At 38.5% G+C, this 18586-nt stretch overlaps 2 protein-coding genes across 2 annotated transcripts; both read left to right on the forward strand.

Moving 5' to 3' along the window:
- Positions 1–433: 433 nt before the first annotated feature.
- Positions 434–1318, forward strand: LOC130679802 (Golgi-associated RAB2 interactor protein 6-like). Its single transcript, XM_057489229.1, has one exon. The coding sequence runs from the start codon at positions 434–436 to the stop codon at positions 1316–1318; it is 885 nt and encodes a 294-aa protein (XP_057345212.1).
- A 137-nt stretch (positions 1319–1455) lies between these two features.
- On the forward strand, positions 1456–17823 carry TMEM244 (transmembrane protein 244). Its single transcript, XM_057489230.1, has 5 exons — positions 1456–1737; positions 8793–8878; positions 10463–10536; positions 13930–14055; positions 15613–17823. The coding sequence occupies exons 1-5, from the start codon at positions 1456–1458 to the stop codon at positions 15669–15671; spliced, it is 627 nt and encodes a 208-aa protein (XP_057345213.1). The 3' UTR covers positions 15672–17823.
- The last annotated feature ends 763 nt before the right edge of the window (positions 17824–18586 follow it).

The following is an 18586-nucleotide window of genomic DNA, read 5'->3' on the forward strand; positions in this document are numbered from 1 at the left end:
CAAAGGGGTTTGTGACAGTGACAGGTCATAAAGGGCAGCAGAGTACAAATATGGCTGTGCAGGGGGGTTAGGCGAGGAGTTACTTCTCTCACCTGGACTGTAGCTCACAGCATCTGAGATCTGTCAGAGGCAGAGGTGAGGTACAGCAGAGCGCGAGCCCACCATACATCTCTACACACTTGCAGGGATTCTGGCTTGCATCCAGCACCTGCCAGCATTCCCACGGCCATTGTCTGCACCCCCGCTCCCACCTCTGCCTCCGGAAGGCCCTGAGGCCGGCAGTGGGTGGGTACTGCAGGGTTGGTTGCTGTTGAGAGACCTGCTGGGGAGCCACGTGTGACCCTGGAGCACCGCTGTTCCCTCTTCTGTCATGGAAGGAAAGACCCAGGGACCTGCCTGCCTTGCCAGTGCTGCTTCCTGTGGTAACGGAGTCATGAACACTGAGTCTCTGTTTCCGTTTTACATGGCCAGGAGGAGCCCCAGGGTGGGCATGTTCAACACCACCATGGGGAAACTGCAGCGACAGCTGCGCCAGGGAGAATATGCCATGTTCAAGTGTGTCCCCATGTTTGAGAGTGACTTTATACAGATCAGTAAACGGGGAACACTGAGCAATGTGCACAGCTGCACCCAGATCATGACCATGGGCATCGCAAACACCAACCCCTTCAACCCAATACCAGACGTCATGCTGCTGGTGCAAGTGGTCCCTGGTTGCGGAAAGCATGCAGGTTGTGGCCAGGCCACCAAGGGAAAAGGGGACAAAGCTCCAAAGACCATGGAGCTCGCCAGGCTCCTCCCCTTGAAGTTGGTGAAAATCTCCATTCACAACCGTGACAAACAACAGCTGCACGTGAAGCTTGCTACTGGCCGTTCCTACTACCTGCAGCTGTGTGCCCCTCCGGACAAGCAGGAAGACCTCTTTGCCTATGGGGAAGAGGTAATTGACCTCCTGATGCCAGCAGTGGAAGCTTACAGCAGTACCCATGCTGTTCCAGCCGGGGACATGTTCATGTCAGTGTTTGAGGAAATGGACAGGAGGAGCCCCAAAGCAGCACATTTCCCAGGAACGGAAGATCAGGGAGAGGTCAGCATTAGGAGCATCCATGCCCTGGAGGTGACTGCAGCCCTCTCTGCAGCTTCTGCCAGGGGTGGAGAGCGGTGGGGGGAGAGGACCCAACAGGACTTCCACAAAGGCATGACAATCACCAAGTCTGCCTCAGAACAGCTGAACACAGCCCTAGAAGGGGCAGCCACCGAGTGTCCTGGAGGAAGCAAAACCAACACAGCTTTTCCAGTGCTGCAACTGGAGTGTTAGCTTCTCTGACTTCCACTCTGACCTTGCGGAGGGAGCAGGCTGGAAGGCAGCTGCAACTGTGTCCGGCCAGCACTGAGGCCCAGAAGGGGAGAAGGGAGTGCAGGAAGGAAACCGCTCTCCAGAGCTCCCCATCTGGCATGGTAGCTGACAGCCGCCACAAGGCAGGTGGGAACAAGATACCCCACAAACCAGGGGACAGCACCTTAGGCAGCCAGAGAGCCCTGAGAGAAGAGGAGGAAGGCCGCCGCAGCTCAGCGCACAGCGGGCATGTCACCAGCCACGAGGAGGTCAGCCCTGCTCACGCCCCCACCACTGAGGAGTCCAAAGCCTCTCACAAACTGGCTGGGGCAAGAAGTTCAGGTTCCTGGCCTAAGGGACACAGCAGGATCGGCTCGCTGTGGAACATCATCACAGCCAGAGTGAGCGGCCGCACCCAGCCACAGAGAGGTGGACACAGTGGAGAGGACCTGCATGGAGACCATCATAAAGAGTACAGCCAGGGCCTGGGAGGGGCGGGGAGCAGACCCGGGGCCAGAAGCCACAAGAGGGACCAGGGCTTGGGAGGGGACCAGGGCTCAGGATATACCCCTGCATTTTCAATAAAAAATAAATAAGAAATACAGTGAAAAAAAAATACAGCAGTCCAGTTTGAAAAAGACAGATGTACCCCCATGTTTATTGCAGCACTATTTACGCTAGCCAAGAAATGGAAGCAACCTAAGTGTCCATCAGTAGATGAATGGATAAAGAAGATGTTTTACATGTACACAATGGAATACTATTCAGCCATAAGAAGAAAACAAATCCTACCATTTGCAACAACATGGATGGAGCCAGAGGGTATTATGCTCAGTGAAATAAGCCAGGTGGAAAAAGACAAGTACCAAACGATTTCACTCATATGTGGAGTATAAGAGCAAAGAAAACCTGAAGCAACCAAACAGCAGCAGACTCACAGAACCCAAGAATGGACTAACAGTTACCAAAGGGAAAGGGACTGGGGAGGATGGGTGGGAAGGGAGGGATAAGGGCAGGGAAAAAGAAAGGGGGCCTTACAATTAGCATGTATAATGTGTGTGGGGCAGCATGGGGAGGGCTGTGCAACACAGAGAAGACAAGTAGTGATTCTACAGCATCTTACTACGCTGATGGACAGGGACTGTAATGGAGGTTGTGGGGGGACTTGGTGAAGGGGGAAACCTAGTAAACATAATGTTCCTCATGTAATTGTAGATTAATGATACCAAAATAAATAAATAAATAAATAAATAGCTCTGCCCAGTGCTCTGGGCATGACAAAGTGGCAGGTCTGCAAGCCTGCAGGAGAGCAGAGCAGAGGCTGGAGTCGTGGCAGCACTGGGGACAGAGGCCCAGAGGACAGCTTTTCAGACAGAGGGGCCCAGAGGCAGCGACCAGCTTGCTGCGTGCAGACTCACTCTGAGTGAAGGGGATTTTAGTGACTGACCTGCTACTGTGAGAATAAAGTTGGGTATAACCCTTTCACCCCGCCAAGAAAAAAAATTGAGAGATCTAGCAGATACTACCTTTAACAAGTGATGGCACTGATGGTCAGCAATAAGGAGACAAAGTGATACTTTGTCTGCTCATGAGCTACTTCATGGGATATACACAATGTTACCTATATAGAATTCTTCCCCAAAGATTCTAATCATGAGGAATCCATCAGATAAATTCAGGAGGTGACAATAAAGAGATATGATAACCAAATGTACCATGTGAAAATGTCTGTGAGCTGTAAAGGATGGGGCACAAAGAGAAGAGCAAGCGAGGGAATCCAGTCTAGAACACTGACACCCGGGAGCCAAAAGAAAGATGAGCCATCCTCTGCAGACACATCCCTCAGTCCCCATTCGTGTGCGGGGGGAGCTGTGTAAGGGGCTTTCTTCCTTGCTGTGTGTGCTGGTTGCCTCCTCACTGCCCTTCGAGGGCCCAGCAGAACAACATGCCTTCCAGCTCCTGGGACTTTGCTGAGCCCATGGAACCACCCAGTGACCCTCTTCTCCCCATATCAGTGGTCCAGAGTACACATAACCCCCCAAAACCATGGTATCCTTGACCCAAGAGGGGCACACAAGTGCCAGCATTTGTTTTCTTATCATAAATATGAGTAATACTTCTTATCAGGCAGTGCTTTTGTGAGGATTAAAAGAGAGAAGGTTTACAAATTAGCTAGCTTGGTGCCTGGCACATATAGGTATTAAGAAAAGTTACCCCTCACCCCTAAGGAATAGGGGCATTCCTCAAAATTTCATTAATAAAATCATACTTTAAAGTTTGTAAAAATACTCACTAGTTAAATTAATTTACTGAGGTTTTTTTTTTTTACAAAGTCATTGTGAATAAAACATATACAAGTGTAAATATAATAGTTGAATGAATTCCATTTTATCCATCACCTGGCTTCATAATTATCAATTAAGTTCAATCTTGTTTCATCTACATCTCCACCTATTTCCCCACCTTTAATTTTGAAGCTAACCCAGACATCATATTAATTCATCTGCAAATATTTCCCTATGTATCTTTAAAAACAAGGACTAAAAAAACCACATATCATTATAGTACCTAAAATATTAGCAATAATTCTTTAATATAATCAAATATTCAGTCAAATTCAAATAGTCAAATGTCTCATAAATATCATTTTTTTGTACAGTGTGATTCAGGATCCAAATACATTTTTTAAGGGATAATAAAAATTTTGACAGTAGATTAATCTAGACTGCTACAAATTTTGACTGTTACACATTGGATTTTCCTAAAGTGCAACAATAATTGTATCATGATGAAGTTGTGGTCTGTCTTTTGAGCAGCATTATTAAGTGTAATTCAGCACAATTTTTTTTTTCTAATTCAGTTCTGCCACTGAATAAAGGTATGACCTTGGGCCATTCACTCAATCTATTCAAGTCTCAGTTCCCATAATTTTAAAGAGAAGGTGTTGAACTAGAATTGGTCAGTCAACATTCTTTTATGCGGGCCTGAGTGGGAGGCAACACAGCCCAGGGCAAAGGAAAGCTCTGACATCCAGCGGATCTGGACAGGGAGCCCTGCTTCATACAGGCCACTTGAGCAAGGATAGGTTTAACCTTCTTTGTCTCTGTTTCCAAATCTGTGAAATGCACCTGATAGTTATGCAAATCCAGAAAGTTTTTCATGTGTGCATGTAATAGTGGGGTATAAGGAAGTGTGTATAAAATGAGAAAAAAAATGGATACAGTGCTTGACACATAGTAACCCCCACAATAAATAACAAGTGTAGTTAGACTACCAACTCTTTGGGGGCAGGAATGAGGGAATGAGTGTGGAAGGAAAGGCAATAGTTAAAGTTGTGTTATCTAATAAAATAGATAACCATTAGCCACACATAGCTATTGAAATGTGGCTAGTCCAAACTGAGATGTATTATAAGTAAAATACACTCTGGGTTTCTAGAACAACATAAAATAGTTCACTAATGACTTTTAATACTTAGTACATGTTGAAATTATAGTATGTTGGATATATTAGGGTAAATACAATATGTCATTAAAACTAGTTTCACCCATTTTTTAATGTTTATGAATATGGCTATTAGAAAATTTGAAATTATGTACGTGGCTTGTGTTATATTTCTCTTGGACAGCACTGGGCTAGATCATCAATTGCCATTCCAGTTATTTTGACTTGATCTTGTTCCATCTGTATTGTGCATGTAGTCAATTTAGGGGATAAAATGGACTACTTTCTCTCCTTTAATCCCCACAACTTGCAATTCTTGTTCCTTACTAGTTCATAGATCTGGTTTCTTCGCATCTCCTCTACAGGCCTAAAGTATTAGAGATTCATTTATTTTATTTTATTTTTTGCATTTTTTATTGAGATATATTGATGTATAACATTGTATAAGTTGAAAGTGTATAGGTTGAGTTGATATATGTACATATTGCAATGTAATTACCACCATAGCATTAGCTAACACTTCTATACCATCACATAATTAGAATTTCTTTTAATGCTTTCCCTGCCTAATGGCCCCTCTCCAATCTACACTGCTCCTTCTTCAGTCTTTCAGTCTCCCCTTGGCCTACAGAGACATTTGAAATTCCTCATCAAGGCCTAAAATTCTCTTCATGATCTGACCGCAACTCTTTAAGCACCCTGACTATTCTCGCCACAAGCTTAGCTTAAGTATGTCTTTGCAGGGGTTTCTGCTTATAGCATCTCCTCTCCCTGGACCCTGCCCCAGCTTTTCACAAATAGCATAATGGTTAAGAGTCAGGGAGCAGGCTTTGAATCCTATCTCTGCAGTTTACTGTCAAACTTGGAAAAAGTTAATCTCTCTAAGCCTCATTCTAAAAAAATGAGTAATAGTAACAGAACCTACCTTTCAGCATTTTTATGTAGATTAGATGATAATGCATAGATGGTGCTTGGTTCACAGTAATCATACAATACGTATTGTTGAACATCATCTCGTGGAGAAGTGTTCCTTGCCACGCCCCCTCCACAGTTCTCGCCCCTCCCCAGCCAGCCTCCTCAGGCTTCCTCAGTACTCTGTACACTCCTCCATCACAGCTCTCCTTTCTGCCGCTTAGCAGTCTATCCACTCATCATTCCTGCTTCTCAAAGTGGTCCTTGAAATGTGGTCTTAGAAACAGCAGACCCAGATTCCTGGGAAGTCTGTTAGAAATGCAGATTCCCAGGTGCATCCCAGACCTACTGAATCAGAAACTCTGGCGATGGGGTCCAGAAATCTGTGTTTTAACTGACCCTCAGGCTGAGTCTGATACTTAGACATTTGAGAAACACTGCTAGGCTGAGCCTCTCTGACTGAGACCGTATCTGATTGATCTTGCTTTGCCACCTAGCCCAGTGACTACTCATTAAATGGAAGATTGGATGAATGGGTCCTGATGACAATATGAGGCCATCAGAGAGTCAGGCGAATGTCATGGTCTAACTGTCTTTTAGAAGGTTACTTTTGGAGTCTGTGTAGGGCATAGATTATAAGGAGAATTTACTAGAAGTAATTGAATTTGCTTGCAGGAAAATTATTCTAGATTTATTTTTTGGGTAAAAAAAGTACTTATTTGCAAACATTATGCTTTCCTCTTCAAAATACTCCTTTCAAAATAACTTTTAATTGTGTTATTATGCTACTCTATTTATAAGTAGTTTTTTATAAATGGTGTGTGGAAAGCAGATATACCTATGTGTAAAATTTGTCGATAAGTATGTTCTCCTACAAATTATGATTTCATTTTTAAAAAATAGTTCCAATTGTCTTCCACATATTAGTATTTGTGGCTTTTCTAAGTATGTAGCACAATCCTCTGTTTGCATTATAAAAGTAAAATTTTATAGCGGGTGAGTATATTCAAAAAAAGTTAAGGTAACAATGTAAAATTTAAATTGCATTAATTTCATTATTAACACTGTAATAAGAATAGTTTCATGCTTGTTTGACTATATATTATTATAGACACTATATATTATTTATCTTATTTTGGATTGAAATGAAATAAAACAGTCACCTAGAAATATTTTAAGTGGAGGCTACTAAAGTTCAAATTAAAAGAAAAACAAATTGGTATCAATATATAGGATAAAGAGTAAAGCAAACCCAAAGACACATGACCTGCAAGAAAATTTTAAGGCTGCAGAAGCCCCAAGATTGCCCCTTATCACATACCTGTCTTCATCAGCAGATTCGATCCTTGCAGTTGGGAAGGAATTCAACCAGCTTAAATATGGGCACCTCATTCGGACCTTCATTCTGATCAAGCTTTCACGTTTTCTCTTGGCCTCAAAATAATCTCTACAAAATGAAGGCTTTTTGCTATTTCTGTATTGATTCTTCCACCTGGAAGACACTGTTAGTTGCCTACCCCACTCCTTTTCCTTCTCGTTAACAGAATTCTCAATTTTATACTAAGAAAGAATGAGGTGTTGTTTAAGGGTACAAACTTGCAACTGTCAGTAAGTAAGTCCCAGAAACCTGGTGTCCAGTATAGTGGATATAGACAACAATACCGTATTATTACCATCAACTTGCTTAAAAGGCTAGATCTTAATTATTCCAACCACAAAAAAGAAGTGATAATTATGTGATGTGAGAGAGGTGTTACCTATTGGTACAACGGCAATCATATTACAGAACATAAATGTATCAAGCGAACATGTTGTACCTTAAATTTACACAATGTTAATGGATCAAATGTATTTCAATTAAAAAATAATAAAGTAAATAAATATGTTTTCTGTGACCCTTTTAGGCTGGACAGTCCTCCCTGTTTCAGATAGTTGGAAAAAGTAAGTCCTTGGTAAATCTGTAAATTTGGTCCATTCAACCAAATGGCTGTGGCATGTTCTCTGCTAACTCTCTTTTCTTGCCTCTTGTGGAGGGCTCCTTCTGTACCCAAGCCAATTAAAAGACTTGGTAAATTGGGTGAAATGGTCATCCAGAGAACATGAATAACCCCAAAGTGTTAAAGTGTTGGCTAAACAAGATGACTTTTTAAAAGATTCAAAAGGGAAAAGAATAAACTGACAAATTCCCATGTGGAATGCTGACATTTTTATTATATTCACAAGAATATGTTTTAAAGATTAATAGTGAGGGTCAGCACATTTCCAATGGTTTGTTGCCTTTTAAAATATTTACTCACTTGAATTGTCTATTTATATGCATTGTTCACATTTCTATAGTTGTCTTTATTTGTATGTGTGTGTATATATATATATATATATATATATATATATATATATATATATTGCAGATATCAATCCTTTGCCTGTGATATATGTTGCAAATTTCTTGGCATTGAAGGCTTTAATCTATTCAAAGTTTATTTTTGTGTCTGGTATAAGACTGGAATCTAATGGGAGTTTTCTATTTAGAAGTTATACAATTTTCACAGCACTATTTGTTGAATAAGCCATCTGGTCTCCATTTATCTGTAATTCTTCCTTCCTGAGTCTCATATGGAGTAGAGTCCATTTCAGGATCATCTATGGTGTTTTAGCCAGTTGCTCTGTAAATTCTTCCACACAGGTTCAATTACTGTGTTATTCTGCATTTTATTTGGTTAGATTTTCCAAAATTTCTTAGCCATTCCCATATTTTTACTATGATGCTAGTGGAGATGTGAAATCTTTTTGTCAAGTTAAATTAAAAATATTGGCATTGAGGAAGCTTGTGGTGGTAGATGGAAGGTAAGCGGTATGGGTTTACATATATTCATATATATTGCACTAATACTTAGTGCAAATGGGTAATATGCCAGCCTCTCCAGGCAGCAACTTTCATTGTTCACTTTGAAGTCCTTCCCACCCCATGGGTCTCTAGGCAAAAAAAAGGCTGGCCAGCACTATCTAGTGGTCATTCGTCATCTTTTGTTTGGCATTACTATTACCAACAACCACATGAAAAAGCCAAGGTTCTTGTTGCTCATGCCTGTTTTCTCTGCAGGTGGTCTTGCAGAACCTCTTTCTATGTGTCATCTTCTTCTACACTGTGTACTACGTGGTTCTGGGCATAAATGACCTGCTGTTCAAGTAAGTAGCATGTTGTCTTTAAACACAATTAAAAAGCTAAGATCGAATATGAAAGGAGTTGATATTTAATACTTGACATGTCCTTGCTGGAATAGAGGAAGTATAATTTTTCTAAGTGATACATTTCTTTTTTAAATAAAAATAATCAAAAGTGCTACCTTTGAAAATGTAAATGTAACTGTCATGAAATGAAGCAGCTAGAACCAGGCCCGACTCTTCCTCTGACCACTTTACGATCATGGAAAGAAAGTGAAGCTATTACTGCCGGGGCTGGTGTTGAATCAGAGCCTGCTTGAACTGGAAGGGAATTCAGAGATAATCTACATCCAATTTAAATATTTTCTGATATACGCTGGAAATATATTTGGACTATGAGTCAGGAGATCTACATTCTGGCCCCGGTTCTTACTAACTTCCTGGATCATCTTGACTAGTCCTCAGAGCTTCTCTTATTTCAATTGTCTTCATTGTCCAGCGGACATACTAATCCAAAAGAAGGTTATCATGATGAGGATGAAATAATGTGTATTTTTAATGATTTCATATCTATGTAAGCATAAGGCAATTTTTTTCAGGTAATTTTCTTGTCTTGCTGTGGTTGAATTTAATCTCTACAAATTTAGATTGCCAATACTTTGATCACCTTGAAATACTGTGGATATATTTATGAATATTTCCCAAGAAGTTGAGTGTGTATACAATTTAATTTTATTGTGCAAGCAAGAAGTTTAGGCCTTTTTTATTTCAATATGCAAAGTAGTAGAAAAAAGCAATTATACTGACTTTTGTAATGGGAAGAATGTTATTCAGCATGCTTGCATGCAAACCCACTGAGGAAGTGTCTGGTGTTCACGCACAGTCTCAGCAATTGCCTGGGACTGGAGATGGTGATGCTTCGCCTGGAGCAGGGAAGAGCTGAGGATCATCAGGGCTCTCTGAGCATGGGATTTCAAGGATTTGTAGTTATTGTGAGTTAGAGATGAGGAATTTGAAGTTGGTAAACTCCAGCAGGCTGCTCACTGACTGACCAGAGGCACACAACTACAAACTTAGGCAAGGTGGAGGGTATGCATTTATGGATTCAGATTGTAGAATGGGAAGAGATCTCAGAGACTAACCCCTTCAAGTTATAGACTGGAAACTAAAGTCCAGTTCCATATGGAACTGACTTGCCCAAATTCACAATTAACACCATTAGGATTAGAACCCAATCTTGTTGCTTCCAAGCCTATGCTTTCATTACAGAATTAGCTTCCTCTCCCCCGTTTGATGGAAGGGACTTCCAAGGTTATAGCTAAGACCTAAAATACAATGAAGTTCACTTGGTGGATAAAGTGGATTAAACTGGACAAGCAAGAACAATGTGGATGAAAAGATTATTTGGTTGCATCCAAGTCAACCCATTCTTAAATGTGTCACAAAGTGGTTATAACTTATCCTCATATGTGAAGAGTGATTTGCAAAACCTTGAATTTGAGAAATTATGAACTGCCTCTTCCAGAGTAAAATATTTTCATTTGTGAATGTGAGAAATTATAAACTGCCTCCTCCAGAGTAAACTATTTTCATTTGTAACATCTGCAGGGTGTATGATTTGAATGTCCTGGCACCATTTGACTTCAGAACAAATCCCTCATGGCTCAACACAAATTATAAAGGTAATTGGTTTTAATTTCTCATCTTTGTCAATTAATGAATGAAATGCTGCCAAAAATCCAAATAGTTTTTGTTTTATACAAATTTAAAAAATACCAGCCATCTGTATCTTTCATCTGACTTGAAAAATTATTGTGACAAAGCGCCGTCACAAATTTTACAGTGGCTGTTCCTGAAAGATGGAATACGGTGGGATAAGTGCATAGAGTTCTTACATGAATTATTATTTTGTGGTATTGTAGATAAATTTCTTGTGCATTAAATATTTTCAAAGAAAAGAAAGAAGAATGACTTAATATACTGATGCAGAGAAATGTTTATGGGATACAAAATGACTACAGAAGTGTTTGTATAGTGTAATTATTCATTTTTGTAGAATCAAGTAAAATACATGGTGTCAGTGGTAAGAAACCTGGAGAAAAATGCAACAAACCATTATCTCCCAGCTGGGATGACAGAGGACTTTCATTTTCTGCTTTGTACATTTCTGCTTAGTTTGATTTTTCTTCCCAAAATAGTATAAAACCTGTTGCAAAGAAAAAATGATGAGAAAGGATATATTATGAAAAGATCTATCACTTTAAAATTTATCATTTTTGAAGAAATAATTATTAACACCCATGAGGCCCAAAAGTTTTATGTGTATTAAAAATAATACCTTTTTGTGATGAATATATGACACACATACTTGTTTTGGGGGTATTCATGGTGAGTTTGCCCCATCTTTAGAAAAGTAAGATTTTAATGTCATTTTCCATTATAAAATAATACAGATAAGTTAATGAACACTTATATAATGTCTACTCATAGAAAGAAGAAAATCCATCACAAACTTACTCTCTAAATAAAATTTTTATTAACATTCTGTCAAGTTTCTTCCTACTCTTTTTTTTAATGAACTGTGTATTCTTTAAACAAACTTTACAATTCTTTAGAAAACACTGGACATGTTATTTTGGGACAAATACGCTAATATACAGAAATTGCCTGAAGCCAAAGAAACCAGATGTCACATATGACTTATATGGTAAACTTGGTCAGTTAGTTATTGAATTCAAATAAAAAGCTTTAGAACAGCCTCCTCAAATGGATAACCTTGTTTAGTTCCATTACTGATTCAATTTTGGATAGACAAAGAATATGTTAGGATAAGAGTTTTCATTCCAATGAGACACAAGAGGTCTAAGATCCTATCACCTTTCTTCATGCGATTCCCTATTGAAGATAGAATTAACTTATTTTCTACCAAGACGATCTGCAAATGATAGGGAAAGAGTGACAGCAAAGAGTTAGGTGAGGGCTGTGTTTTGGATGGGGGACGGGGGAGACTTAAAACTCTACTGTTATTTAATTCTTTCCACTGGGTCAGTCAAGATAGGACATCATGGGATGAAAGATAGGACAATGACACAGGTTTACTGGAGAAGACTGTGATTCCATAGCAGGGATTATAGAAGATCCCCAGGGTTCTTGGCACAGTTTACATCACCCTTTCCTCTAACAAAACACTATCTTTTGTACAAAGATGTCAATAAACCCTGAGCCTATTAGATCTTTAAGTTTAGGCTTGGAGAGATAACTGCCATAACTCTTCAAAGCTGTTTGAGAATGTAGACTTGTCTAATCTCAGAGATAAAATATAAGAGTAATCTTAGAGTGTTAAGCATGTTTTTAGGGTCTGTTTCAATAATTTGGTCACCCAGATTAGGTTAGCAAGGACACTGGAAAATGTGAGTCCAGTTAAAACATTCTGATTACTAGTATCTTTCTTTCCATTGCAGAGAATAGTTTACAAATACTTTCATTTTAAATTAAAATTCGTCCAACAATTTTTTGAGGTAGATAAGATAGTACTCCATTTCCCAATTTATAGAGAAGGAAACAGACTGACCCAGAGGTTAAAATTGTGCTCAAGGTTTTACAATTATTAAGCTATAACACTGGTTTCCAAACTTTAAATTTTCCACTACTTCCTTTGTCATGCTTTCTTTCATACTATAAACAAGGCATAAGCCTTCCATATGCAAATACAGCTTGTTCAAGACTAAAATCAGTCTCCAAACACCTGAAAGTTAACCTGTAAAGTGTGTAACTGCTGCTAGAAGAGGCATCTCTATTTCCCTATAATAACATGGAGGCTCCCTGAGCCAGTGGTGGAAGTGGAAGTGGGAATGTGATGGGAAGAGGTGGTGTCAGGATGGTGTCAACAGTTCCTTCCACATCATTGATTTCAGGGAGCAGGACTTACTGAACTCAACTGTATTCCCACAGGCTAGAAAAGGAGATAGTATGAATTCTCCATTTAAGTTTTGAAACCTGCTGAGTTAGATTAAATAGACTTGAAGGGGAGCAAGTAGAGGCCTTTAGAAGGATGACACCTGGGACCTGCTTATTTGGTTAGTGTCTTGCTCACCCACAAGGCAATCACTGGCTTGCTGGTTAGTAAATTAGCTCTGCACAATAGGACATAATGTGACTATTTTACTTTTTGTTTTGAAAAATATGAAGTTTACCTGCCCAGATTCATCAATTCCTGAATTATATGAACATACCAATGGTTGGCTGTGTTTTGAAAGGAAAGAAAGGTAATTTTTTGGAAAATGATATCAATTACAGAGACCTTAGTGGTATATCACACATATTTGTAACTTTGATGGATCTCTCCATTGAAAGCACTACAGTGTTAAAGATCCATATCAAAGACAAGAGGCAAAAGGTTGGCCCTTAACGTGTTCAAGGCTCTTAGAGATCTGTGGTCCTGACCTGTAAATAACTAGCTCTTTATACATATTTAAGGGAACCACTCTGAGACAACTGTTGGATTTAGAGGAGTGTCTCCATCCACATGAGTCATTTATGAGGCTTTCTTTCATCCATAGTTATCGGTTATATTTCCCAGATGACTACCTCAACATACCATTTATTATAAAGACACAAAGGAGCTCATTTCCAAGTTAGGCGATGATCGGGAACAAAGAAATATTATACTTCAGTAAACTCTCACATTTGTATTTTCTACTTCTGAGAACTCACAATGGAATTTTCCCTTAGTTTTAATATACCTTAAATTGAGATTTGCAGTCCAATTACAGATCAGCATGCTTTGGCTATAACTTTTCTTTATTGTACTTTACCTTCTAAAATGCTAAATACGAAGAATGTGAAAAGGAAATTATATATTGCTATTTTTCTATAAGCTTAAGGATTATTAAGGAGGCAGAGTATGTTAAAAAGTTCTTACCCAAATTTAAGGATTGTTGAAATATGGAACATTTAAAAAATCCTTACCAAAACTTCTTCACAGAGTAAGTTGTAATGGTCCTGTTAGTAGTTGTATTTCAGCATTGTTAGTTTTGCTAGTCCCAAGTAATTATATTCTTCCTTTTTATTTGCAGTTCTTTTAGTCTCAATGGAGATCACCTGCGTTGTTTGTGAGTTGCTTTTCATTCTGGTTGTAGAAGAATGGGCTTGGGATTATGCTATTTCAGTAACTATTGTTCATGCTGCCATCACTTCAACTGGTAAGCAAAATAAATAAGTGAACAAAAAGTAAGAAATCTGATGTGGTACCTAAATTGCTTCGTAAGAGTAAAACTTAGGTTGTATGCATATTGTCCTGCAATGGCTACATAATAAAAGCTGAGGAAGGAAGTTCTTCATCCCTCCCCTCCCTCCTCCTCCTCCACCAAGTCTTTCTACCAGTTTGACCAGCTACATCTTTCAATTCAAAACTGTATTGAAATGGAGGTGTTTCTTATTTTCCTTTCACATTCAGTTTGTCATCAACTTGCCTCTGTTACGAGTACTGTTCCTCCAAAATCCTTGCTTGAGGCAGAAATTGAGCAAAGCCTGGGAGCTGGGAACCAAGGAAACTGGTACTAATCAGCCTTGCAAACTTCCCAACTGTAGTTATTTTAACAAAAATACCAGGTTTTTAGACTAAGGGTTTTTTATTTCTACTCGTGATCTTGGGAGTCAGAAGAAAATGCATTCAAATTCCAGTCCTGCCTTTTTACCAGGTAGGTAAAAAGTGTAGACTTAGGGAAGTCCCACCACCACTCCCATCAGTTCCTCCTTGTCAGATGGGGGAGGCCCAAGGGTTTCACTGAGAATGAGAAACTGGCTGGCCGGGTGTACCATATCATAATTACTTAGGAAATGGGAGTTTCATCCATTCCTTCATCCATCCACTCAAGAATTCATCCTCCCATGGTAACTTCCTCCCCTAACGCCTTCCATTATTTTTTGAAAAGCATATTAGTTAAAATATGGGTGGTAACCAACCACAAGTAATTCAAAGTTACTATTATTTATTTACAACTTAAAACACTCATGTTTTTCAGTGCTCTGGTCTATGGATGGCACCATCAATCTCCAACTTAAGAACACACAATTTCCAGGTGAATTGTTACATCCCAGCATCACTGATGTTAGAGAATGCTGGTGTATCAGTCTCTTAACATCAGTGTCCTTGAACACAAACCCTCCCTCTGTAACTTGGAGAACCACTAAGCCCACAATCTCAAACTGACTATTTTACTTTGGGGCTTATGTTTTCCTGGAAGGTAGCCACAGGGTATTCGCAAAGGGCTCTGGGGCACAGAGTGGCTCCATCTTCATGACTGAGATGGGCTGTGGGTTCTGGAACCAGAAAAGTTACAGGTAAATTGTCTACCACGTGACACATGGGGAACAGTAAATGCTTGACAAATATTGCTGAATAGAACTGAGTTCAGAGTGAAGTGTCCCAGAGTTCCAGAGAGAGCCAGGCATTGAGGATTCAGGGTGGTCTTGGGATCATCTCTGCTGCACGTCACTTCAAGCCAGCAGTGTGAGCTGAACCAAGAACCTGGCAATTCATAACATCGTTTCAACGAGAAGAGTTTCAAATATCTGACTTAATGAATGAACTTTTAAACTATACTTAAGTATAACTTTGGAGCTACCTGATTTCAAGCATATGGCTAAAATTTCTTTGTTATGTGGATATGATTTGACCAAACAGAAATATTTCTTCATGAGGAAAGTAATGATGTATGTCTTAAAAAGGAACAATACGTTCTCTTTTTCTATTGTAGTTATGCTGGAATTCTCCTTGACATCACATTGGTGGGCTGCTTTAGGTATGTACATATAGAATGCCCATATATATTCTACACATATATATGTATAATGTAAGTATATGTTTATATCTGTTAAGGAGAGGTATCAAAAATATTTTTATGTGGTCCAGGTAATTGGAACAGAAGACTGCTCAAAGGTTCCATCATTCTAAAATTACATGGAATAAATACTGGATATATATTTGTGATGTTTTCTGTTGGTTCTCTTTCTACATGAATGGCATTACTGTCTTTACAGTTGCACAAGAAGAAGTGAAACAATTTCATTAATTTTTTTCTGCCCACAAATTGAACAATTGAATTCATTAATTATACATCTTGTAAGAAATTAACCAAGTGAAAGAAGACCTTTCTAAAGCTTTTTCTTTAGCTAAAGCCAGGTATTGACCACAAAATAGTTTTAGGTTCCTCTTTTCAGTAAATGTGGCAATAGTTTTTATCTAATTATTGTCATGCTTAATGATGAGAAATGGAAATGTGGCATTTTACCACATTCTTTTCCCCAAAGTCGAGTTATCTGTTATTTATATTACCTACTACCCTCTTCACTGGAGTTGAATTCTCCACTCACCTTGCACAGCCATAAGTTTCAGATGTGTACTTTTCCCCAGTACTGTTGAGCAGATACAGAAAACACACGTACAAAGTACTGATGGTTTTTTTTGCATAAGCCTTTCTAAGATGTACATTTTTAACAAATTAGAAAAAAAGACACCAAAAGAAATGCTGTAAGTGTAAATTATCTTTATGAAAAACAAGACCTTACCTAAATGAAATAACATGACTCTACCCTTCATATCAGAAGTGGAATTACATATATTGCATTATGAATAGTGAGATGGACACACATCCCATTGTGTGTTCATCAGGTGAGGTGACCTAAATGAAGTATGTGAGAGTCAGATCACCATGTAAATTAATATTACCTAAATCACTATGTATAATAGTCATGCTTGGGTTTTACATCCTCAAGAGACAGAGATAAATGAAGACCACCAAAACATTGTAATCACTATTCCAAATTGAAGCCAAATCCTTAAAATGAAAAATGTTTTTAAAAACTTCATGTTAACTGTTCATTCACATATTGCCAGTTTCATCAATTGCCTTCTATGTGCCTGGCACTGTGACAGTGAAGAAATTATTAAATATTGTAAAACAGTTAATCCTATAACTAAAAATTTTGAACTTCATTAGATGTAGGGGAAAGAGGAAAAAAAAAACCCAAGAGCTTATGTCTTTTGGATTTTACATAAAATGAAATACCACAAAATTTATGAGCCTGAGCCAATGCAGTCACATAGCAAATTTGACCTTGATGTTAAGGAGAGTCAACTTTGGCATAATGGAATGGCCAATAGAATTTGCTAAAATGCCTAGGTGACTATTTCAGTTTCAATAACTAGGATTGGATTACTCAGAGGATAGTTGCCAAATAATGTCTGAGGTAACCTTCTTTGTTTTTCTTTGAGTTAAAAATTTAAAGAGAATAGTAGCTACACATTTAGGCAATTCTAGCTCATGATCTCACACTGGGTGTGTGTCTTTGTGTGAGGAAGTTGTGGTCCTGTCAGGCCTCTGATTCACTAAGGGCTCTTACCCTGGGGATCTTCACCCTTGATGAGAGTTTTGCTATTACTGGCATACAAGGAACAACATATTTATGAAGGCCTGTAAGTACAGATTAATGTTTTAAAACAACCAAGAATCACTGGGTCAATGAAATCAGAGCTAAAGTCATTTTCACATAACTAAGTAGCTAAGGTAGGTGGAATTCTGTGTTCAAAATCCTTTTTTATACTAAAAATTATTTTCAAGATAGTGAGCATGTTTTCCTTTTATAATTAGAGAGAAAATACCTTACAAAAATATTTTAAAATAGCAACAATGAAAACAAACGGCAAGTCTGAAGAGCTAAAAGAATTGAGAATTGTAAACTCCCTTGAATATGCTTTGACTTCACTGCCTTTGAATTTCTGAGCTTTAAGAGCTCCTTATTTGACAGAACCATGCACCTATTCCCTGAAGGAAGTTTTGAATTTCAACAATTTACCAGCATGGAATATATACCTACTCTATCTTAGCTGAATCTATTTTGAATGCTCTGTCAGTTTCAGGAACATTATTTTAGTCATGACAATTGTTCTTATTCATAATCTCACCAATGAATTATTCATTATTGGTAGTTAACCAAAACTTCCCTTTCATTACTTGCAGGATCTGGCTTAACTTCAATGATATGTGGAGGCCAGACTTTGGCACACTCTTTGTTCAAAGACAACTTTATCTATCCAGATCTGGATGAGTTTTAACAGAACAGCTGAATTAATTTGCCTGTATTATTACATACATTGTGTTGGAAGTAAATTGTATTTTTGGTGATACTTTTACTCATGGTTGCATTTATTTAGGATACTTTATGACTATATAAAAAAGGAGAAGCCAATGGAGAGCAGAAGAATCCTAGTAAAGTATTCATGAGCAAAGTGTTGCAAACTCATAAAATGCAGTGCTTCCCAAAGCTGTTCTGAAGGATGTTAATAGTGTCATACAAGGAGAAAAAAAGTTGCATGTTTGAGTATATTTGTGGCATCCTTGGTTTATGTAAAACAGACTTATATATTTCAGGACTTCTCAGAATCTTTAACATACTATTGTGAACAAGCAACTCTAAGTAGCTGCATATGTTATGCTCTGTTTCTCAAATATATTAGACCAGGGACACACTATAAAAAATGTTGATTATCATATGTAAAGTATAACATAGAAGAGGGCAGATTCAAAACTACTTCAAATCTCTATGATGCGACTGAGATTCTGTTATTGTCTTGCAATATTTGTTTCTATGTTAGAGCATTTCTTAATGAAATATTTGCCTTTTAAAAAATACTGCTGTCTATTTATTTTCTTAGACTATAGTCTTCTAACA

Source organism: Manis pentadactyla, chromosome 12 (genome assembly GCF_030020395.1).
Source record: "Manis pentadactyla isolate mManPen7 chromosome 12, mManPen7.hap1, whole genome shotgun sequence".
NCBI classification, from domain to species: Eukaryota; Metazoa; Chordata; class Mammalia; order Pholidota; family Manidae; genus Manis; species Manis pentadactyla.

What these genes read in the sequence shown, in the direction of transcription:
- LOC130679802 (XM_057489229.1), top strand. Translation starts at nt 434, where the DNA reads ATGAACACTGAGTCTCTGTTTCCGTTTTACATGGCCAGGAGGAGCCCC.
- TMEM244 (XM_057489230.1), top strand. Translation starts at nt 1,456, where the DNA reads ATGGTAGCTGACAGCCGCCACAAGGCAGGTGGGAACAAGATACCCCAC. An exon ending in GGAACATCATCACAGCCAGA is followed by an intron (nt 1,738 to 8,792) that starts GTGAGCGGCCGC and finishes TTTTCTCTGCAG; the next exon opens with GTGGTCTTGCAGAACCTCTT. An exon ending in ATAAATGACCTGCTGTTCAA is followed by an intron (nt 8,879 to 10,462) that starts GTAAGTAGCATG and finishes TAACATCTGCAG; the next exon opens with GGTGTATGATTTGAATGTCC.